The sequence below is a fragment of the Leptopilina heterotoma genome, unplaced genomic scaffold, assembly GCF_015476425.1.
Source record: "Leptopilina heterotoma isolate Lh14 unplaced genomic scaffold, ASM1547642v1 Lhet_212, whole genome shotgun sequence".
Classification (NCBI taxonomy): domain Eukaryota; kingdom Metazoa; phylum Arthropoda; class Insecta; order Hymenoptera; family Figitidae; genus Leptopilina; species Leptopilina heterotoma.
Genome location: NW_025110930.1, coordinates 1,902,276 through 1,925,116, shown reverse-complemented (window position 1 = coordinate 1,925,116; position 22,841 = coordinate 1,902,276). Strand labels below are relative to the sequence as shown.

Below are 22,841 nucleotides of genomic sequence, written 5' to 3'. Positions count from 1 at the left end.
TTCATTTTTATTAAATTTACACTTGAAGATTATTCATTAAAATTTTTTAAAATTCAATTATTTCCAATATTTTCAATTAAAATTCTTTAAAAGTTAGTTTTCAAAAATTGTAATAAAATACTTGAAAAAATGATTTATTTTCAATGAAATTTTACAAAATTTCCATTATTCAAAATCTTTTTAATTGTATATTTCAAAAATTTAATTAGAAAAATTATTCAAAAATAAATTTTCATAGATTTGTTTATTAGTTATGCTTTTCATACTGTAAAAATCGTAATAAGTTGCATTTTATACTAAAAATATGGTATTTTGTCGCAAAATTTGGAAGAAAAGTTGAAAAAATCGCGAATTTTGAAAATAAGTCAAAAAAAGTCAAAAAAAGTCATAATATCCGAGGACTGTCAATATAATTCAAAATTTAGAGAATAATAGGTATAAAACTTAATTAATTTACTAAACTGAATTTATTTTCAGCTTAAAAATAAGCTAACTTTAATTTATTTTGGATAACCCACAATAATAACTATAAAAAGGAGTGTATTTAAATTTAAATACAAAATTAAGATTCTTTTATAAATATTTAATTATTTAAAGTACATAAAAATTTAGATTAGCGTTAAATATATTTCGTTCTGCAATTTAAACTGTACATTTTGTTCAGAAGATAAATCACCGAGTCATCCTGACTTTTATTTCAAAAGATTACGACATTACTCTAATTTAACTTTTATCCAATTATATAATTATTTTTCAAGTCACTTTTTAAGAAATAAAAATTTTTACATTATTTATTTTGATTTATCTTTATCACTAAAATTGTAAATCGAAGCAGAATTACTACAAGAATTGTCAAACTAATTTTATTGTTTTCCAATTTTAAAAAATTATTCTTTAATTATTCTTTAATTGCAATTCAATAATTTTATTGTAATTGAAATCTCAAATTTTCAAAATAGATTTCTATTTGTTATTTCTGAAAATTTATTATTTAGTCTTATTTATTTCTGAAAATATTAAAACCTCAAATCGTAAAAAACGTTAAATTTTCAAAGTAGAATGTTTATTATTTCTTCCTCATAGAGGAAGTATTATTACATTGTAAATATACAATATATTCTTATGTAAAGAATTTTTTGTACAAATCTAGTCCCTTCCGATGTCGTACATCTAAAATTCTACACTCATAGAAAAATTGATTATTATCTAGTTTCTAAATATTAAAAGAGTTCTTTTCTGACCGCTTACATTCTATTCGACCCTAACGAAAGAAAAATACAATTATCTCACAATTTCAAACTTCAATGAGCCATACAATTTATCTTTTGAAGCAGCAATTTAGTTTCCATGAAGTGCACACATGTACTTTAAAACCCACCTCTTTTTAAAAAAATGCGAACAAGAAAGCAGGCGAATCCCTCCTTTCCCTCCTCCCTCGTCATTTCTCCAGATCATTCATAGCCCTTTCCAACGTGGGACCCGGTGAAATAGTCTGCTGCTTCTGAGTCTCGTCGCCACGCGACCTATCGCGCAGCAACCAATTGTCAGCCAATAGCGAGCAACTTGACGAGAAAAAATAATTCACACCGACAATAATAACAAATGTACTCGTCAGTAAAGAAACAAACAACAAATTAGAAGAAAAATCCAAGTATGTCCAGAATTTATGAAAAAAATCGAAAATTATTTTAAAGAATTCACTCAATGACGTTTGAAATGCATCACCTGCGGCATGGCCGTCTCCACAGCACTCATATGACATTTGGTATATCTATATGCGATTCACGTTCGTTCGTAATTTTCATACTTTGTTAAAAAAAAGAAAACAACAATCGATAAGATCAGCTTGCTATTTACGCGAAGAAAAAGCAGTCGCAAAACGTAATTCCCCCACGAGGCGACCGAGTAACACTGCAGTCACACGAGAACGTCGACTCGTCCCTCTGTGTGGGTGGCCGACTGAAAACGCGCCTGTCTCAACTTAATACACTTGTAATTTGTCACGAAATGGAATTATATTCTATATATTCAATAAACTTCCGCTCTTGATTGTTGCTTACCGCTCATGAAATTTCTCCAATTATCCGACAAATTGAAGATCCTATTTTTCTATGGAATATCGATTTTGAGATGAGAAACCGATTTCCCAGTTGTTGATTTCCTTCGTGTTAAAAACTGCAAAAAAAATTCATAAAATAAATAAATACAATTCCATACAATAAATAAAATAATATTATTAAAAATTATAATTAAAAATTACTGAATGTCGGTGAAGTTCACCATTGAAAGAAAAAAATATTTCACGAGAAAAACAATATAATTTTTGTTTTAAAAATTCTTTACGTTGGTGAAGTTTGCAACGTTTATGATCAACGATTGAAAGAAAAAAATTATTTTTTTACCAAAAAGAATAAAATTTTTTGTTCACAAATATTTCCATTTGTAAATTATTCTTCAAAAAAATAACCAAAATATTTTCTATAGAAAAATGAATTAAAATTTGCTTAAAAAAATATTATTCCTCTTAAATCGTTGATTATAAACTTTGTCAACTTCACAAACGTAATTCTTTTTTAAATTATAAATGGAGAAAGTATGTAAATCATTTCTAAAGAAAAATTTATACAAATTTGAAGACGAAAAATAGTTTTCCTTACAAACTGTTGATTAAAGACGTTGTGAACTTTACCAAATTATTATCACTTTAAAATTATTGTAATAAAAATTTTATTTGAGGAAGAAAAAAATAAATTTCCTTCATTTGGACGTTCAGAACTTTACGATCGTAAATTATTACAATTTACTTAAGTAATAATTATAAAAACAGATTTACAAATTTTTAAAAATTACTTCCTCAAAAATGAATTTGATTATACACGACATAAAAAAAAATTTATCTTTGTAAATATCGACTGAAACTACTTTACTTTTTGCTGAAAGATAATTTGAAGAAACTTCATAATGAACAGTTACTAGTATTATTTAATTCATTACAAACTGATGAAAAAATTTTATCCTATTAATCAGAATTTAATTGAAAATACATCAAATAAATTCATTTTATTTTATTTCAGTGCAATAAAATGAAGGAAAAAAAATAATTTCTTAAAATATTAGAAAGTGAAATGAATTCGACTCGTCAAAAAAGAGGGCTTCTCATGTAAGTTACAACGAATACTCGATTCCACGAAAGCAACTGTGAAAGTCGTTTAATTACAGACTCTTAATGCGCCGACATTTTTGCACTCAACCGTTTTTGTGTTTCTTTTTACAAAAATGGAAGCTGACAACTTTACGTCGTTTTCAGTAATATAGATACTATTTATCTCTACCGCCAACGAAGATAAAAAACTGAATATTTTTTAATATTAACAATACAATCTTTGTAATCTTTTGTTTAAACTACAAAAATGTGTCAGTGCTGCATTTATGAAAATTAAAACCAAGGAACTTTAAAAATTAAAATTAGTAATTAATACAAAAATATTTTGCAATAAAAAGAAATAATTATTCAAAAAGGAAAAGTATCTCGAAATAAAATACTTTTCAATATGCTTTTATTACTCAAGCTTTTCAAATGCTTTTCAAAAAAATGCATAAATTTCTAAAATTATCTAAAATTTGTTTAAAAAGATTTATAGAAATATAATCGAACTTTTATTTCTTAAAAAATGCAAATTCATTGATTTATGAGACAAATCAATGAATTTGCTATGATATTAAAATTTGAATCGTAAAAACTAATTTTCTCACTGTCAGTTGGGAAGAAAAATAAAATAATGTTATATCTCACCGTTTTATTTCTTCTCGTCAAGATTGAATTTGGTCTTTAGTTTTTCTAGTTCATCTTGCTTTTTGTCCAAGTCAACCCTCTTGAATGCCTTATTACTTTGGTAGTACAAAACTACTAAATACCTATTACAAACATTGAAACCACTCAAATGGTCGCATGCATTTTTAGCATCAAAAATATCCTCGTACACGACAAAAGCTGTGCCTCGTGTTTCTGCTGTATTACCTCTGTAAAAATAACGATTCATTTACTTATATAAAAAACACAATTCTGAAACTAAACATTGTTTTTTCTTTAAAGTCCGTAAAAAACGTAAAAAATACAATAATTATTAATAAATAGATGTACTAACACTCTAATCTGTCTAATGGCTCCGTATTTTCCGAAAATGTCATACATTTCCTCGGCACTGATTTTGTATGGCAAATTTCTGACGTAGAGAATTCTATTTACTTCTGGGGGCAACCTTACCTAAAATTAATAATTAATAATAAAATTAACATAAATATTACAACTTTCATACGTCAGTAAGTTGCAACTAGGTTATATTGACAAAACTGTTTGAGTATATGTAAATTTCTGAAACTACTTGTCAAAATGAATTTTCTTTATAATACTCACATTGGCCCGACGTTGCAGCATTGCCATTGCCATCTTGATAACCAATTTTTTTTACAATTTACGGAAGAAAATAAATAATATTTAACACATAAAGCACGAAATCAACAGTAGTAAATATTGCAACTTTGTAAGCAACGTGAATCTAACCTAACCTCTACATTATTTTCTCAACGCAAAACAGGCTCAATGCTGCCAACACTACAAAACGATTATCTTTTCCACGTGCACTTATTTAAAGTTAATAAAATAATCATTTTTCTAAAAAAAGGCATAGAATTTTAAATGAATTATATTAATTATGCTCAATTTCAGTCTACTGGTATTAATTTTTATCTTTAATAATGCATTTGAAAATTAATTTAGGTTCTTTTTGTTGGTATAAGAATTATTTTGAAGCGCAAATTTTAAAACAAAGAATATACTTATTGAGAATTCAGATAAAATATTTATTTAAAAATCGTAATACATAAATAACTTAAATGACCATTCGAAAAATATTTATTTTCCTAAATTATCAATAAAAATAAATAAATAAAATCAATAAAAATCTTTGTAAAGAAGAATTCGAAAACAATTGGAATGTTAGTCCACTGTCATAATTTCGTTTTTTATAAGAAAAAAGCTAATTAAATTTTAAACTCGTTTCAGTAAAAACGTAGAGAATTTAATTTAAAGTTGTATTTGAATTATAATTACAATTATTAGTAATTAACGTCAATAAACAATGATTTATTTAACTTAACCTGAACCTTAACAAATATTTTTTATTGCCGGACAAGAATTTGTAATTTTTATTCACATGCAATTTATAATTGCTTAAAATTTTGAAAATTTAATTCTTTACCCTTCCATCAAAAGGAATTTAAAATTTAATGTTTTTTTTTCCTTTAAAATACAAAATATTGACATTTTAGACTAATTTTTTCTTTGCTTGTCTGTTATAATTAAAAGTTTTTGTAAAAAGATTTTAAAAATAATAATTTTTGATTTTTCGTAAAGAAAACACAGTGAAATTCATTTGCTAATTTATTAGTTTCAATCGTAATTAACAACCACTGCAGTAGCAACACGAGTTTTTACGCTGTTTTACAGTAAAGAATAGGACAAATCGACGGATTATACTTGTTCTATTTACATTTAAATTTCAATTAATAAAAATATGATTCCGTGTTCTTACATTTTAATTGATCGTATCTTGAGATCAGTGTATGTTTAGTTAAAAATTAAGATCATTTCTTCTAATTAAATTAAAATCTCTAAAATATTTATATTCAAAAATGATCATTTTTGCAAACTTATAGTCGAACATCCGATAGTTTCACAATAACAATTTCTCTGCAGTTTGTAACAAGCAGATTTTTTCTTTTTCCACATAAAAATGAAATGCGTCTATAATAAAATTTGAGTTTAAGAGTTTTTCAGACATTCTTAAGCTATAAAGACAAAAAATAAATTAAACACTTAAATTATTACAATTAATATTCGGCAAACATTACTCTTTTTTCCCTCACACAGATTTCATGACTAATATAATAATAATCTATCTTTTTACTAATTCTGAATAAATTTGAGCAGTAAAGCACCTTCCATAGTCGTATTCTTCCTTTCATTCGTTTTTCTCACTAAGAGCTCTTTGCACACAAATGGGGTGAGTAGGTAGTTTACTAAGTGATTATTCTCGCATGGATATTGCTAGTGGAATGAAAAATGGCACCGAAAGCCCTTTCGCAGTTACGACTAAAGTTTTAAGAAAAAAAAAAACGATTTGAGTAGAGAGAAAGTTAAACTTTGTTGAAGGCAGCAATGTCCACACTTTGAACGAAGTCTTCGATTTCTTGGATTTGTTCCGTCAGCCAATCAATGGAGACTTTGTCATCTTCGACGACACAGGAGATTTGGAGTTTGTGGATGCCATAGGCCAGAGGTACCAACTTGGCTGAAAATGAAAAGTAAAATGTTTACTGAATTCAATTCAATCGAAATTTTTTGATTTTATGATACAATCTTTGTAAATTTTAAATCAGTGTGAAATCTCCAAATATAAAAAATATTTACCAGCTCCCCAGAGAAGTCCATCGGTCACGATTTTCCGAACTTCTGTTTCCATTGCCTTCATGTCCGTCTCATCGTCCCAGGGCTTGACATCCATAATAATATTCGACTTTGCAATGAGGGCTGGTTCTAAAATCAATCATTAATTAATGGAAACTCAATTTTTAAAAATATATTGCAAAAATCTAAAATAAAGAACTTACTCTTCGATTTTTTAGCATTGTAAGCAGCGAGACGTTCCTCTCTGATTTTCGCAGCCTCTGCATCTTCGCCCTGACGATATCAAATATTAAATTAATAGTTTAAGAACTGAAAAGTTTGCCCCCTCGTAAAACAAATATTCAAACAAAAAACAAAAATTCTTGAAAGCAATGGATATTAAAACTTATTTCATCACAAAGTGTACGTTTTTAAAAAAATCATTTATATATACAAATTAAATTATCGAATATAAATTCTATCGTCTGAATTTTAATTTCGGGAATATCTGGTGTAAAAAATGTTGTCTTATATCCTATAAAAAATTGAAATTAATATTTCAATCCGAATAAAGTGTAAAAGTGAGTGCACTATAATAAATATATAAAATAGAACAAACAAGCAATATCAGACCTAGTGCTTTATGTGACACGAACAATAATCTCAAATTAATAATTTTGCTATAACTGCAAAATTACATTTAATGAATCTACGTTACATTTCTAGCTTTCCCACTTGCCTCTGAATCAGACCCAAATAGATCTACGTCATCCTCCTCCTCCTCTTTTTCTTCAACCTTTGAAGCCTTCAGGACACAAACTTCGACAGGGACAGTTGTCTTCACTGTGTTTTGTGACTTTTCAAAATCTGTCACACGTTTCTCCAATTTCTCGACGCGCTTCACTATTTCTTGCATTCCTGTAAATAAGCAAAATAAAATACTCTTAAAATATTGTAAATCGGAAAAATAATAATATAGCGAAAAAATATTAATTGAAAGAAAAAAATATATAAACAATTAAAAATTTTTTAAAAATATTTAAAAATATTAAAAAATTGTATTAAAACATACTAGTTTTAAGTTCTTCATTTTCTTTCTCAAGAAATGTCACACGAGATGAGACATTGTCACTTGATGGAACTTTTGCCATTGCCTCGATTCCAACCATCTGCAAATGATAATAACAATTTTATTGAAATATCCCTTCGACTGCAAGAGACGAAAAAAAAAATTTTCTGAAAATATTGTAAATAAATGAAATAACATAAAATAAATTATTTAATTAATAAAATAAAAATATTACTATTAATCAATAAAATAAAGATATTATTTTTAATGAAAAGGTTAAAAAATTTAACCACAGAAGAGAAATAAGCAAATAGCAATAAAAGAATAGAAATAATGAAGAACGAAAAGAAGAATTTTCTAAGGAAATAATATACAAATTAATAAGCTAAGCTAGTAAATTCAGAAGAAAAATAAAAAAAGGGGTGAGTAGTAAGCGCAGTACTCACACATTGTAAAGATTTTTCAAGGTGCTGCTGAACCTTGGTGATTTCATCAACTATATTTCCACCACTAGAAGAAACGCTGAAGCAAGCAGCATCTTGATTTCCCTGTATTTACCGAAATTCAAGATAAACTAACACCAAGCTGATTAAAACTTATCGTTATATTCTCACTAATGTTTAATGAAAAATTTTTAATAATTGAAAACAAAAATTCAAAATTATTTTTCAAGAAATTACAGGCCTCGGATCAACTTTAAAGCTCAAAGTCAAAATAAATCATAGAAAAAAAGTCGAAAAAGTCATTTTATTTCATTTACCAATTTAAATAATCAATAAAATATTTTCCGAAATTTTTTTCCAGAGTTTAATTATTTAGAAAAGAAGTAAATTTAAATTCGTCTAAAATTCAATTGTTTTCAATTCAATATTACAAAATGTGGACCATTTCAAAGTTTTTTAATTAAACAATTTGTGTTCAAAAATTGAATTAATTTACAAAGAGTTTGAACTAAAATTTTTCAAAAAAATTTAATTGTTTAGAATTTTTAATTAAAGTAAACTAATTATAATTAAAAAATTTTGATTTGAGACCTACTGAAATTTAATAATTTCTAATAACTGCTTTCAAAATTCAATTATATTCTAGAATTCTCTATTAAAATTCTTTCCAAAATTATTATTCTTATTTATTTTTCAAAGATTCAAAAGTTCGAGAGAATTCAGTTATACATATTTGAATACAAATATTCAATTTTCTTATAAAAATTACAAACTGACATTTTTAGAACTTTAATTTTTTTTCACTACTTTTGATAAAATTTCCTAAATTCTCTGATTTTTCTGACCTCTGGCAATTTTCTTGTTATTAAAATTCATAAAAATGTAAAAACAAATCTAAGTCAAAAATATATTTTGAAAAATATTCCAAACTAAGTTTTCTACACCGAAACAAATTTTATTTGATTCAAATAATTGATTACTTGTCTATTATCAAAAAAAATATTTAGGTACTTAAATCAAATAATTTTTATTTTAATCAATTAAATTGTATTTGCTTCAAATATTTAAATTATTGGTTAAAATACAATTGAATCAAATAAATATTTTTCGGTGTAAAATTTTTGTTTTTATTAATAATAATGTCAATTTTTAGAAAAAGTCAATTTTTTCCACTAAAAAACTTGTGTAATAAAAGATTAGATTCTTTACAGGAAAAGATTTTACTATAGTTATTTTTTTAAATTATGAAAATCGAAAAAATTGCGTTTTATACAAAAAAGTGTTAAATGTTTGAAAAATATGGAAGAAAAGTCGAGAAAGTTCCATTTTAACAAAAAATTCCAAAAAAACTCATACTATCCGAGGCCGGAAATTCATAAATTGATAATTTGATTTATCAGTGAAGATTAACAAATGTGTAACGAAATTTTGAAATTAAAAAATTGTACTCATGCTGATTTTTATTAATAATCTTCAAACAAAATATTGAAATTTTTAAAATAAATATTGTTATTAAAAAACTATTTTTTGGTTTCAATACTTCTTTGAATGCTCTGCGAAAAAATTATTTAAAGAATAGCGAAAGATTGCAATATGAAATAATTATAGGAGTAAAAAGAAAAAAAATTATTAGCATCGAGACAAACTGTAATTTTTTAATTTCAATTAAAATTAAATTTTGCAAGTTATCTTAAATTAATCGCAATTTAATTTATAATAGACATTAAAATGTCCATTAATGCAACACATTAGTAATACACAGACATGCAGAACAAATGTGATATTTTTAGTTTTCATGAAAATCAAGCAAGTAAGCAGTAGATTTTTTTATCATGCAGTAGAAGAATTCAAAAACATTTAACAGAAAAGCCTGTATGACACTGTATCAGGTAATGTGTTGTTTTCTTTTCTCAATCAAGTCCCAAAAACTTGATTAAATTAAATAAACTTTCAAAACTCAATTAGAATTTTTAAAATAATGCAAACATTAAAAAACAAAAATATTAAAATAATGTACAAATTTTCCGAAAATCTAATAAATTAGGCATAAAATGCAATTATTGGACAACATTTATGGGAATAGTTTCGTGCAAAACCAGAAAAAATGAATGAATGCGCACTTTGCCAAAAAAACTTGATATGAATCACAAAATTCATCAACACATTGTATACCTGAGAGACTAATTTTTCTTTGGACTCTTGTAAATGAATTTTATCATCCTCCTTACTTCTGCTCTTTTTATCAGCCTTATTCTTTTTCTCTTTGGCTTCTTTAAGTTTAAGTTTCTTAGAACTGACATTGGAAATTGTAATTTCCTGTTCTTTTGGCTTTGTTTCCTGAACCACCACTTCCTTCTCTGAAATGGGTTCATCTTTTTTCTCGTTAGATTTAGAATTCTTTTTCTGGTTCTTAACATTTTGAGCAGTTTCATTAGATACATTGTCCAAAACTTTGTCCTTATTTTTTTTAGGCTTCGACTTAGATTGATTATTTGAATTTATATTACTTGAATTCTCGGCAGGTGAACAGTTATTAGGGTTAAGCAAACACTGATCCGCATTCTTACGAGACACCTTCTTGCAATACGTCCCAAGCTATGGAAATATCAAAGAGTTTCTTTGCGAAAGTACTCACTAATATAATCCCTGCAGTGTTTTTTTTATTCAAGTTTTGTTAGTACCCTTAGAATATTACTAGTGAACTTGGAAAAACCAATTGTGAAATTTAAAAGTAGTTAAATTCTTTATTAAAATATTATTCAATAATATATGTCATTTTTTTATTTTTTTCGAGTAAATTTTACATCAAAAAGTGAGTTTATTTTAAGTACTGTACAATTTGAACGTCGGTCAAGTTTAGAACATTTATGACTAACAATTGAAGGAAAACAAATATTTTTTTTATGTTCCTAAAGATTCGAACGTTCAAACGAACGAGAATATTTTTTTTACTCCTTTTAATTTTAATTTTATTATAAAAATTAGCAAACGTTAGACGCGAAATTAAATTTATTATTATTATGCAAATTACACAATTTTTTTATTTCTAAATCAATTTTAATTTTTGAATAATTTCAGGTTAAAAATTTAAGGAAATCACTTATTTCATTCAATTATTTTTAATACAACTTTAATAAAATTTCATGAAAGGATTCAATTACTTTTAAAAATTTGATAAAAATTTGTTAGAAAAAAATGCAATTAGTTCCAAAAATTATTCGCAAAATTCTATAATCAAATTTTTAATTTTACAATTATTAACAAAAAGGATTTTTTTAAAAATTAGAGAGAAATTTTTCGTAAAATTTAATTGTTTTCATAATTTTCAATTAAAATTATCAAAAAAAAATATTTTCAAAAAAATTAAAGAAATTCTTCAAAAAAATTTAATTATTTACGAAAAATTTAATAAAATAGGTCAAAAGAATTTAATTTTCTATCAATAATTTTAAAAAAATTTAATAATAAAATTATTAATTACAATTATTAGTAAACCCAATTATTTTAAAAACTTGAAAGAAATCTTTCATAAAATTCAATTACCTACAAAATTTTCAATTAAAATTGTTAAAAAAATTTGAGAATTAATTTGATTGAAAATTTAAATTAAAAACTTGAAAGAAATCTTTCATAAAATTCAATTACTTTTAAAATTTTGAATTAAAATTGTTAAGAAAAACTTCATTATTTACAAAAAACTCGAAGAAACTCTTCAAAACAATTATATTATTTTCAAAAATATTAATAAAATTCGTGTCAAGAATTCATAAATAATAAAATTCTTCTCGAGAATTAAATTATTTTCAATACAATTTGAATGAAATTTCTCAAACGAATTCAATAATTTTCAAAAATTTTGATAAAATTCTTCAAAATAATTATTTTTAAATCTCTTCAGGGTGGCCACAAGTTTCAGTTTATCAATTTCCCTGACATTTCCCTGACAATTTACTGACATTAAAATTACTTTCCCTGACAAAATTCTTTTTAAAGGAAAATATGAATGTTTACGGAAAATGGGTAAAATTTATGAATTTGAATAATTTCTAAAAATTACAATTATAACCCTTCCTGAATTCAATTATTTTTTACAATTTTCAACTAAACTTCATCTCTGAATCAATTAATTTATATAATTTCCCAAAATTTCTTCTAGAATTCAATTATTTAAATTTAAATATTTCCAAACAATTAAAATTTGGTTAAATCTTTTAAAAATAATAGAATTTTTGAAAAATATAAATAAAAATTATCAAATTTTTGAAGAATTTTAATTATAAACAAGACCATAATTTCTCAAAAATTTTAATAACTCCAAAAAGTAAATTTTCATAAATTTTTATTTACATTGTTCGAAGATAATTGAATCTTAAAAAATTATTATAAAACAATTCTAATAATTAGTTTTTAAAAATCTTTTAATGTAATTTTTCGAAAATAATTGAATTCCTTAAAAAAAAATTTGTATAATTTAAAAAACTAATTAATTTTTTTTTTTTTAATTAAAAATTTTGAACTTGATTGTATTCTCCAAAATGTTAAAAAGAATTCTAAAATGTTATTATTTTTGTATGTATGCATGTATTTGAATTTTTGGAATTATGTAATTGAAAATACTGAAAACATTGAATTATAAAAAATTAGAAGCTAATTTTCATTAACTTTCATTTTTAAATTTACCTTTAAAGATTTTTCATTAAAATTTTTAATATTTCAATTATTTTCAAAATTTGCAATTAAAATTCTTCAAAAATTGATTTTTAAAAATTGTAAATAAATACTTGAAATGTTTGGAAGAAAAGTCGAAAAAATTCCCAATTTTCTTAACTTCCCTGACAAAAATTTTTTTCCTGACATTTCCCTGACTTTACTGACAAAAAATTTTTTTCCTGACATTTCCCTGACTTTACTGACAAAAATTTTGTTTCACTGACATTTCCCTGACTTTACTGACTTAACTGACATGTGGCCACCCTGCTCTTGTTTAAATTCTTCTTAAAAATTTAATGATTCTTAATACATAAATTGTAAAACTGAAAACATTCAAAACGAAAAATTATTTTATACATTAGAAAACAAAAAAGCAAATAACTAACTTTAAACTGCTAACAGCTTACTTAAATACAATGATTTAATTATAGATTATTATTTTGAATATTAAAAAAAAATTGTTATAACTAAAAAAATATTTAATTTACATTATTTTTCATTTTAGAGTATAGAAATTTTTGAAACTATTTAAATAGAAAATTTTCCTTCATTTGAACATTAAAAATTTCAGGAATATTTTTCTTGACAAAAACAATAAAATACTTTGTTTATAAATTTTTCTTTTTAAAATTTCTGATCTCAAAAAATTATTGAAAAATAAATAAAAATTTAAATAGGAGAATATTTTTTCTTTCAAATTGTGGATTATAAACATTGTCTGAACTTGGCCGATTTAAAGGATAAAAAAATATTTAGTATTTAGTTTTTCCAAGTTCATTATGATGATGCAACAGTTCACATATGTATGATTTCAAGAATAAGATTAGTAACATACACTTGATTACTTCCAACCACCAGATATTCCCTAAAGCTGAGTTTAATAAAATATTAGTAATTGTTAGTACATCACAGAGACAGAAAATATTGATGCAAGTTAGAATTAAAGAAACACTACAATTTTAATCCCAAATTTATGACTTTAGACATTCAATTATAGAAAAATAATTTTCCCAAAAAATTTAAACTCCAAATATTTCGATTTTTTACTAAAAAAAAGTAGTTTGTAATTGATTATTTTTTCCTTCACCATGTTTAGAATAATTATATCTAATTTCAAGATAAATTGCATTTAGAATATAATTCCCGCTTCAAAAATTGTATTTCCGTTTTAAAAATTAATTTTCGGAAAATTACCTTAGCAGCTCTTTCATGAAACAGACATTCAGCTTTGTCGTACGATGGTTTCTCCACCCAAACCTTTTCTTGTGCCAATGCGGTAGCAGACATTTTTCAAATTATTCGAGATTTAAAATCTGGAGGTCGAGAATACAAATTCTGAAACAAAGATACAAAGAACAATAAGTGGAAAATAAGATACAAAGATTTTAAGCACAAATAGAACTCACATTTTTTCGCCCAGAATTTCTATTTTGGTTTTGAAATTTTATTGATATTAAATCATTGTTAATTAATTTACACTTACGCGCAGTGAATAATAATAATATTGATAATAATAGTAATTCAATATTTTTAATCTCAATAATAATAATAATATTGATATACTTTTTCTTTAAAAAATTTATTTAACTAATTAAAAAGTTAACAAGTTATAATACTTTTTGTCAATATGTATAAAAATAGAAATACATTATAGTGTACTATAATATAGTCAGTGTAATAAAACTAAGTTTTTAAAATTGAACTAAAACTAAATTTTTAAAATTAAATAATTAAATAGTCATCAGTCACTATCGGTAAAAATTTCTGATTTAAAAGTAGCAGTGGAAGAACTCGATTTTAGAAAGTTTAACTCGTGATTAACAATAGAAACTATTTCGTGCTCTTTACTTTTTGTAAATTCAGACAATAAATTATACACTCTATCGTGTTCTTGTGGATTTTTAGGCAGAACGCAAGGATAAATTTCTTTTGCCAAAAAATACTGTAAAAACGATTTCAATTCATTGCAAGACGCATGCGAGGAATAACAGACTGATAATTGTCTTTTATCAAGTTCATCCCATTCAGTTATCGTATTTGACTCTAATTTACCTCCCCATTTGAGAACAGATACATGAATTAATAAAATATTACTCTCATCGACATCCAAACGACATGGGAGGCATTTTTTATTTTTTCTATAAGCTCCCACTGATAAACACGCATGCAAGGGGGTACTTTCACCATCACCGGTAATGTAAGGAGCAATCTCGGAAATTTGCCCATAGACATCGTGTACACTCTCCAAAACATGAATTTTTCTCTTTAGCGCAATGGAAATTTCCCGAAAAACATATTCAAGCCCGTAGGTGTAAGGTAATTTCAAAAGAACTACGTTTTTCGAATCTTGCTCCAACCATTGTGAAGCAGCCTTTTTTATTTCCTCGACACTCTCTTTTCTTGTCGGAATATTAGAGTAATTCAAGTTCAAAAATGTTGTGTCCAAATAAATTTTATCAAATTTCAACGGATACATATTTCTCCCGTCATAGTCGTGCAAAGATTTTATTTTCGATAAATCATTGGAATTAATTCGAAAATCTCCCGTGTAGAGAATTTTTTTTCCATTATATTCAAAAAGAAACATTACAGATCCGGGACAATGTCCAGCGGGAATTAACGTTACTGTAACATAGCATATTTTTCGTTCTCTGTTTTTAAATTCTATTATCACTGGATTTGAGAGACTGAAACTTTTAATATTCGTTGATTCGGTTAAATCGAATTTTGAGGTCAAAACAATTTTTGTAATTTCACTACAATATAGAAACTTATTGTATCGTGCTAGGTTTTCAACAAAATATTTATCTAAACCATTCATATGATCCGAATGAACGTGACTTAGAAAATAAACAGAAGACTCAAGGTTTTCATTTGCAAAACAATCCACTGATATGCCCGGTATTTCTTCGACAGGCCCAGCAAAAGTCGACATTCCGAAAAACTCCCCAACTTTTTCGTTTCTCTGAAAACCAAATTTTACGAATCACCTGCTCTTGTTTTAAAAATAGAATAAAATTTACTGAAATTTACTCAAATTAAAAATTGTAAACAAATTGTAAATTGTTAATAGAAAAAAGAATTTTCTTTAAAATTCCTTTATTGTTAAGACAGGAAAATAGTTTCCAAAATATTGGGAAAAACTTTACGAAATCTGAAATATTCAACTATTTACGAATCTTCCAAGAAGAAACATATATTTGTTGTTCTAATTTATCGTTCCTAATCCTAAAAGTGACCTCTCAATGTCACAAGTCATAAAGTATGTGACTAATAATTGGGAAAGACATTATGTAAATAGAAAAATTGTTAACATAAATAATATTTCAAAATTTAATTACTTCAACTTCCTTATAAAGTATTCGAAAAATTGAATTTTATTCCAATTTTATATCGAAAGAGATTTGTACCTTTTAAACTATAAATGAAAATACGTCAAGAGCGTGAATGTTAAATTATTGACATAAAATCTGACAAATATTTTTGACAATGAATATCGACAAATATATCTGAATTTTTTTAGTATTAGAGATAATAGAAATTGAAGTTAAACGTAGAATTTTTCTATAGGAATAATCGGAAAACAGATGGGTTTACTGTATAAGGTTATGTTCACATAACGGTTAACAAAATTTAAAGAGAACAAATGGAACAAATACATACATACTTAATAATGGAAGGAGAAAAAAAAATAAACTTGTTAAATTTTGTTTTTTGGCAAGAATTTTAGTGTCGGAAGTCTCTTTTTAACAAAAAGAAGTATTAAAATGTACCATGTGCCATATTGATCGGAGTCTTTTTTTTTAATAAAAAGAAAAAATAATACCAAACTAGTCTCAAGGAGAAATAATGATTTTCGTTCTTTATACTAATTTTATATACAACTGTATATTAAGAACTAAGAAGTTTAATCAATTTTGTAAATACCTTTGAATTTTGGTTAAGTTTAAAACTAATTTTCCTTTGGAATGTCCAAAAATTATCTACCGGATGCTCTCCTGTCGTGCTGCTACTGCTACCTTGGAATTCTGAGAAAAAAAGTACAAGTGCAAGTTCGATACCTAGCGGACCATTTTGAATGCGTGAACGTATTTGCGCAATGGCAACCAATTGCGACAATCATCTCTTTATTTGAAAAAACTACTTTTGTTACGTTCATAATACTTCGTTTTCACATTGGAATTACGTATGCAATAAAGAAGTGGTCTTTTAAAAAAATCCACAAATTTACCTGATTAAGTAATAAATAAATACGTCACTCTAAAATAACGAAAAAAGAGGAAGAAACGAAGGAATATTAGCAAGAAAGTCAGAAACCGGGAGTTTAGTGTGCGCAAGAATAGTGCGCAGTGAACTGCCGTGACATTAGCCGCATTTAAAACTATCCGTCGACTCTGTCAAACATCAAAACCAGTGTTGGGAAGTGACGCGTCACTCGAGGTTTTTGACGTAAAATACTTGGTTTTTTACATATGTAAAATACGTATTTTACCCCCCTCTCCCAAAAAATACATTGTGTATAAAACTTTTGAAGTAAAATACGAGGTATTTTACTGTAAAAATCCATGTAATTTACCTGAGGTATTTTACGCGCCCAACCCTGATCAAAACACAATCCAAACAAACATGGCCGTGCAAGCATCACCCGGAAAACTCAAGGAGTTAAGATTACCTATTTCTCGAGTAAGAACGATTATGAAAAGTTCACCTTACGTCGAAGCAATCGGCCAAGATGGACTATTTTTAGTAACAAAAGCTACGGTAAGTCGACAACTTGTATTAACTTTTAATGACCCCAACTGATTTGTAGTGCAATCGGTGTAGGAACTTTACACAACAAACAGAAGGCGGTTAACGCGGTTAAATTCAAATTAACTTTTAATTTGTTAATAATTTCTTTCCTTTTTTCCACTTATTGGAAAAATTAATTTAAGTTATCAATTTTTTCGCTCTTCGCATGCGAAACAAAAGTTACTTTAATACAAGTGCAAATACACAAACACTCTGTTCGATATGTAAAATCGTTTTATTTACGTTGTCATCATTTTTTAAAATTTTCAGGAATTGTTTATTCATTACCTAACAGAAGAAGCACATTTACAAACCAAGAAGGGCCACAATTTAGATTATAAACATCTGGCAGAAGTCGTGCAAACAAATGACTGTTTAGAATTCCTCCGAGAAATAATGCCAAGGAAAATAACAGTTCGTCAATTCAAACAAATGATGGCAGCTAAAAATGCTGTAAGTTCGTCAGATTCTGATTCCGATAGTCAGTCGGACAGTTCCTCTTCATCGGACAGTGAAGATGAAAATTCCGACGATTCTTCTTCAAAGTCCAACGATAATAAAACAAACGGAAAAAGCGAATCCAGTGATAAAAGCGATGACAGCAGTTCTAGTGATAGTGATGAGGACAATGATAATGATAATAAAGCGTCCACCGACAGCTAGTGACATTTTTTTAAATAGGCAAGTGTGAATACAACTTCCTTTTTTTAGTACATTTTTCTATATTTTACCGAACAAACCATTTTCAAACGTTTTAAAGACACTCAACGACTATGTAATTTTTAAATAATACAAAATGTCAATTACTATAGAATCTTATTTATGGATAATTTTTGAATCATAATTTTGAAAATAAAATAAATTTTTTAAAATTGTTTATTATCTCTTGATGTGAGAATTATAATTTTTTTTATTAGAAGATTAAATGAATCTACATTTATATAAAATTGAAGACATGACAAGTTTCATGTTTATTTACAGGAATAATGTAATTCTAGTTTCGTAATGAAGCTATTTACAGACTTTTTGTTAAGCGTAGAAAAATTAAATAGGTTTGAACACATGTCAAAGACAGTTTTAAATTACTACATTTTTCTTAAGTAGATTTATGAATATTTATGATTTCAATCTTGATGTACTTTTCCACTAGTACCCTCCGGATAATCATATACATCTTCACTTAGCTTTTTCGCTAGGAAATAAATTTCCGCTAATGCAATTATTAGAGAAATCATAATTCCCAGTAATAATCGAAAACCAAAATCCAAATCTCCGACAATTAATTCCACGCCAATGAAACCGAAGGCGAACCCAGCCATGACGGAGAGAACGAACTGGGCCACTGCTATAAGTTGCTTGTTCATTTCTTTGACTAAAACAAATACACAAATATTATATTAGATAATTATTTCGTGTTTCATGATAAATCAGGGTTGCCACGCAAACTGAAAAACCTGGAAATGTTAGAGAATTTTATAAACCTTGAAAAAGCCTGGAAAAATCGGGGAATTTTGATCGAAATCCTGCAGAAAATTCTTGTTTTCTAAAGATATTGTGTTGATTCTTGAAATCTAATTTTACTTAAATATTTCAAAATTAATTCAATTTTAAAAGAATTGCGTTTACAATTTTCATAATTATTTTTCAAGTACCTATTTTCAAAAGTAGTAAAATTCTTCTCAGAAATTCAATTATTTTCAAAATTTACAAAAAAATCTCGACAAAATCCCAAATAATTTTCTTTATAAATAAAAAAATTCTTCAAAATTCAATTATTTTTAATAATTTTTATAAAATTCTTGTCAAAATTTCAATTATTTTCAAAAATTTTTCTCATTTCAATGATTTTTAATATCTACTATTTGAATAAAATTATCCAAAAGAATTCAATTATTTAAAAACAATTTTAATAAGATTATACGCAAACATTTAATTATTTTCATAAATAATAAAAATTTCTCATGAATTCAATTATTTACAAATTATTATCATAATTCATTATTTTATAATTGAAATTTAATTTTTCAATTATTTATAATTGAATTGAGTTTTATTATTTATGAAAATAATTGAATCCCTGTAAAAATGTTATTATTTACGAAAATAATTCAATTATTTTCATAAATAATAAAATTCAATTCTGAATTTCAATTATTTTTAATAAAATTTTAATGGAATTTCTCAAAAAATGTAATTATTCTTAAAAATTTTATTAAAATTTATCAAAGAAATTTGTCAAGAGAATTCAATTATTTAAAAATTTGTTGACAAAAATTCTTTATGAAAATTCAATTTTAGAAACATTCAAATGTTTAATAAAATATTTATTTTTGTAGTTAAATCATTAAATTCTCGTAGAATTTTGAATAAAAATATAAAAATGAATTTCAAATTAAAATCTTTGAAAATTTGAACTTTTCATACTTTTAATTAAGAATTCTGTAGAATTAATTTTTTTCAAAAAGTTTTATGAAATTTTTTTGAATTATTTGAAGTTTTTAATTTCTAATAATTATATTTAATTAAAGAATGTCAAAATAATCGAAATTTCGTAAAATTAAATTATTATCAAAAGAATTTGAAAATTCACACAGAACTTTTTCAAAAATTATTAAAAAAAAAGTTGACTTAAAGAAGAATTTTAGTTGAAAATTCTAGAAATAAATAATCGTAATGATGAAAATAATTTTTGCATTATCTTTAAAAGTTTAACAAAATTTGTTGTTAGAATTCAATTATTTTCAGTTTAATGAAATTCCTCGTACGAACTTTAATTTTCTTCGAAATAATTGAATTTGAATTTTTAAAAATTTTATTATTTTTTATTTTTGCTTATTAGTTTTATTAATAATAATATTTTCATAGGAATTGAATAAAAAATTTACCTAATTCAATTATTTTTAATATACAATTTTAAATGAATTCTTTGAAAAATGCAATTATTATTGAAAGTTTTATTAAAATTCTGAAAAAGAATTCGATTTTAAGAAATATTCAATTATTCAATAAGTTATTTATTATTTATTTAAATAATTGAATTTAATTATTATGAAACATGAAGAAAGCGATTCTTCATGTTTTATAAAAATATCCTTGTTATTGAATTTCAAATTTTCGAAAATCTTAACATCTATATCTATGAAAAAATAATAATTAAATATTTATTTAAAAATGAAGTTATTGATGTTTTCGAATAATTTTCGTTTTAAAAATCAGGAAAAATTCCGTTTTTTAACCTGGAAAAGTCAAAAAGTTCAAAAAAATTTGAAAAGAACAAAAGCGTGGTAACCCTGTAAAAATACTTATAGGTTAAGTGGATCTTACTTTGCGCAGCTATCGAATCTTCAGGAAAAATTTTCTTATATGGATTTACACCTTTGGTCATTGACGCATAATCCCTGGCATTTTGCTGTGCCTGAAGTTTTATTAATCGTGCCACTAGTTCTGGATTTTTAGGTTTTACTGGAGGCGTTGGTAAGCAAACATCAGCAGTTTCCAAAAGTTCATGTAAATAAACTTTCTCGTCAGACGACTCTCGATATTTTTCTAAATAAGAATTCAGCCACTTTACGTCCTTTAAAGTGAGGAATGTTTCTTGTCGTTTGCCGTAACTTTTCAATGCAATTATATTTTCAGGCACCTCATTCTTTTTCTTCACCTGCTTTGCGACGAATTCAATAAGTCTAGTAGTCGGTTTTATTTTTACAGTGTGATCTTTGATTGGTTCGACAAACATTCTAAGTGTGATATTTTTAATGCAATGAAAATTAAAAGAAGGAAACTAATTTTCACAAGCAAAAAAAAAACCAGAAAGAATAAAAAGGGGAAAAATAAGCTAGGCTTAAGTTTTTCGACTACCTATGAAAGTAGATATGGCAGAGGAGATAATTATGGCGAAAGATGTAACTTCCTTTCTAGATCCAAATAGTATTCCTTTAATTCGTTTTCTTTCTCGATAAATTCTTCGTCCACTTTTTGACATTTATCCTTCATTTCATTGATAAACTCTTGCCATTTCAATTTTCGGAGTTCTCTGTTTTCGGTTAATTCACTTTCCTGAAAATTATTACAGTTCTTTAATAATGTGAAAAAAATCAAGTTAGTAATCAAGTTAAGAGGGTATTAAAAATAATTTACGTACATTATTTATTTTCCCTTCTTTCTGAAGAACTCGTTCACACATACCAAGTGCTTTATCGACATTTACTTTTAAATTGGGTAACTGAGAATTGCCAAGTTCTATTGTTCTATCCAACTGGCTTTGATCAATATCGGTTGAATGCTCTATAATTTCAAAGAGACGTTCCACTTCTCTGTCATTTCTTTTGTCCTGAGTACCAAAAAGAAATATATTCTAATTGTTCATCAAAGGTTACAAATTTGAGAGAACAAAAATAAAATGTTTTTTCTTTTATTACTCTTTAAAAAAAAATTGCAATGCAAAATTTTCTACTTTATTCATTGTCTTAAATTTTCACGTTATGTTATTTTTTTAATTCTACAAATTTATCGCACATTAAAATTTATTAAATCCTGTAAACATCGAAATGATAAAACAATCTGTAATCCACAGTTTGTACTTTAAAAATACAAAAAATAATTTTAGAGGAGTGTTTATAAATTCTGATATTTATAAAATTTAACATTTACAAAATCAAAAAATTAAATATTTTCATAAAATTCAAATTTAACTCATAAAATAATAATAAATAATAGATTTCAGTTATTGAAGTACTGCAAGTACTGTAAAAGATGAAAATAGAACAAACCATAAAAATCTAACCTACAAATGTGATTTGTGAAAATACAACTGCCGAAATAATATACAATAATTTTAAAACATTTTGCAAATAAGAAAAATAAATAAATTATTTTATTTCTACCTGATATTCTCTTAAGAAAAATGAAACTTCTCCTTGAATGAACGATCGATGATCAAAAAGCCGTGTCCAAATTTCACCAACGTCTATTAAAAAGAGTAAAATCACATTCACGGAAAAAATATGTTAATTATCAATTGTTAGAGAGCACTATGAAATGAATCTAAAGTTAAATTACATGAAAGAATAATGATATAAAATAAATGATTTAAAAACTACTTGTTCACACCTTTTACAACAGACGCCATGTTTTGGTAACATCTCGTGACAGATAAAAAACAGTTTTCTGCGCATATCAACTTCGCAGATAAGGTAGTCCAAGTTGGGTGGGGGAAATTCAATATGGCTGACATCAGCTGATTTACCGGAGGACAAACAATGCATTGAATTCAATGGGACAAATCAGTTTTTTAACCATAACTTTTTAAATATTCATTTTTGAACCATAGTGTAATGGAAAATTATTCTTTATTTATCGAAATCTATTTTTTAAAACAATAAAA

General features: G+C 25.5%; 6 protein-coding genes across 8 annotated transcripts; 1 reads left to right on the top strand and 5 right to left on the bottom strand.

Moving 5' to 3' along the window:
* Nucleotides 1-1,046: 1,046 nt before the first annotated feature.
* Nucleotides 1,047-4,575, bottom strand: LOC122501641 (splicing factor 3B subunit 6). Its single transcript, XM_043611257.1, has 4 exons — nt 4,415-4,575; nt 4,146-4,264; nt 3,794-4,020; nt 1,047-2,175 (listed from the first exon to the last, which is right to left on the bottom strand). Exons 1-3 carry the CDS (start codon nt 4,445-4,447, stop codon nt 3,798-3,800), a joined length of 375 nt encoding a protein of 124 aa, XP_043467192.1. The 5' UTR covers nt 4,448-4,575; the 3' UTR covers nt 1,047-2,175; nt 3,794-3,797.
* An 852-nt stretch (nt 4,576-5,427) lies between these two features.
* LOC122501583 (probable elongation factor 1-delta) lies at nt 5,428-16,752 on the bottom strand. Of its 2 annotated transcripts, XM_043611149.1 has the most exons (8): nt 16,595-16,752; nt 13,862-14,002; nt 7,961-8,062; nt 7,518-7,614; nt 7,185-7,363; nt 6,670-6,739; nt 6,470-6,595; nt 5,428-6,350 (listed from the first exon to the last, which is right to left on the bottom strand). In XM_043611149.1, the coding sequence occupies exons 2-8, from the start codon at nt 13,952-13,954 to the stop codon at nt 6,196-6,198; spliced, it is 822 nt and encodes a 273-aa protein (XP_043467084.1). In that variant the 5' UTR covers nt 13,955-14,002; nt 16,595-16,752; the 3' UTR covers nt 5,428-6,195. The 2 variants fall into 2 exon arrangements, with proteins under 2 accessions (XP_043467084.1, XP_043467085.1); XM_043611150.1 differs by lacking the exon at nt 7,961-8,062.
* On the bottom strand, nt 13,931-15,926 carry LOC122501582 (protein artemis). The gene has a single exon (XM_043611148.1). The coding sequence runs from the start codon at nt 15,600-15,602 to the stop codon at nt 14,409-14,411; it is 1,194 nt and encodes a 397-aa protein (XP_043467083.1). The 5' UTR covers nt 15,603-15,926; the 3' UTR covers nt 13,931-14,408.
* Nucleotides 16,753-17,144: 392 nt separating the features above from the next.
* Nucleotides 17,145-18,330, top strand: LOC122501586 (chromatin accessibility complex 16kD protein). Its single transcript, XM_043611154.1, has 2 exons — nt 17,145-17,428; nt 17,729-18,330. The coding sequence occupies exons 1-2, from the start codon at nt 17,294-17,296 to the stop codon at nt 18,119-18,121; spliced, it is 528 nt and encodes a 175-aa protein (XP_043467089.1). The 5' UTR covers nt 17,145-17,293; the 3' UTR covers nt 18,122-18,330.
* LOC122501584 (transmembrane protein 199) lies at nt 18,317-21,334 on the bottom strand. The gene is made up of 2 exons (XM_043611151.1): nt 20,783-21,334; nt 18,317-18,830 (listed from the first exon to the last, which is right to left on the bottom strand). The coding sequence occupies exons 1-2, from the start codon at nt 21,192-21,194 to the stop codon at nt 18,583-18,585; spliced, it is 660 nt and encodes a 219-aa protein (XP_043467086.1). The 5' UTR covers nt 21,195-21,334; the 3' UTR covers nt 18,317-18,582.
* On the bottom strand, nt 21,019-22,704 carry LOC122501585 (biogenesis of lysosome-related organelles complex 1 subunit 5). Of its 2 annotated transcripts, none has more exons than XM_043611152.1 (5): nt 22,568-22,704; nt 22,342-22,424; nt 21,600-21,788; nt 21,317-21,514; nt 21,019-21,119 (listed from the first exon to the last, which is right to left on the bottom strand). In XM_043611152.1, exons 1-4 carry the CDS (start codon nt 22,689-22,691, stop codon nt 21,347-21,349), a joined length of 564 nt encoding a protein of 187 aa, XP_043467087.1. In that variant the 5' UTR covers nt 22,692-22,704; the 3' UTR covers nt 21,019-21,119; nt 21,317-21,346. The 2 variants fall into 2 exon arrangements, with proteins under 2 accessions (XP_043467087.1, XP_043467088.1); XM_043611153.1 differs by having other exon boundaries at nt 21,019-21,116.
* Nucleotides 22,705-22,841: the final 137 nt, after the last annotated feature.

Excerpts from the sequence above, each read along its gene's own strand:
- LOC122501585 (XM_043611152.1), bottom strand. The coding sequence starts at position 22,691 with ATGTCAGCCATATTGAATTTCCCCCACCCAACTTGGACTACCTTATCT. Across the intron at positions 22,425-22,567 it reads CATGGCGTCTGTTGTAAAAG|ACGTTGGTGAAATTTGGACA; the intron begins GTGTGAACAAGT and ends TCTTTTTAATAG. Across the intron at positions 21,789-22,341 it reads TTTTCTTAAGAGAATATCAG|GACAAAAGAAATGACAGAGA; the intron begins GTAGAAATAAAA and ends TTTGGTACTCAG.
- LOC122501582 (XM_043611148.1), bottom strand. The coding sequence starts at position 15,602 with ATGTCGACTTTTGCTGGGCCTGTCGAAGAAATACCGGGCATATCAGTG.
- LOC122501641 (XM_043611257.1), bottom strand. The coding sequence starts at position 4,447 with ATGGCAATGGCAATGCTGCAACGTCGGGCCAAT. Across the intron at positions 4,265-4,414 it reads TGCTGCAACGTCGGGCCAAT|GTAAGGTTGCCCCCAGAAGT; the intron begins GTGAGTATTATA and ends TATTAATTTTAG. Across the intron at positions 4,021-4,145 it reads GCCATTAGACAGATTAGAGT|AGGTAATACAGCAGAAACAC; the intron begins GTTAGTACATCT and ends TTATTTTTACAG.
- LOC122501584 (XM_043611151.1), bottom strand. The coding sequence starts at position 21,194 with ATGTTTGTCGAACCAATCAAAGATCACACTGTAAAAATAAAACCGACT. Across the intron at positions 18,831-20,782 it reads AGATTCGATAGCTGCGCAAA|TCAAAGAAATGAACAAGCAA; the intron begins GTAAGATCCACT and ends TATTTGTTTTAG.
- LOC122501583 (XM_043611149.1), bottom strand. The coding sequence starts at position 13,954 with ATGTCTGCTACCGCATTGGCACAAGAAAAGGTTTGGGTGGAGAAACCA. Across the intron at positions 7,615-7,960 it reads TTGAAAAATCTTTACAATGT|ATGGTTGGAATCGAGGCAAT; the intron begins GTGAGTACTGCG and ends TATCATTTGCAG. Across the intron at positions 6,596-6,669 it reads CAATGCTAAAAAATCGAAGA|AACCAGCCCTCATTGCAAAG; the intron begins GTAAGTTCTTTA and ends GATTGATTTTAG.
- LOC122501586 (XM_043611154.1), top strand. The coding sequence starts at position 17,294 with ATGGCCGTGCAAGCATCACCCGGAAAACTCAAGGAGTTAAGATTACCT. Across the intron at positions 17,429-17,728 it reads TTTTAGTAACAAAAGCTACG|GAATTGTTTATTCATTACCT; the intron begins GTAAGTCGACAA and ends TAAAATTTTCAG.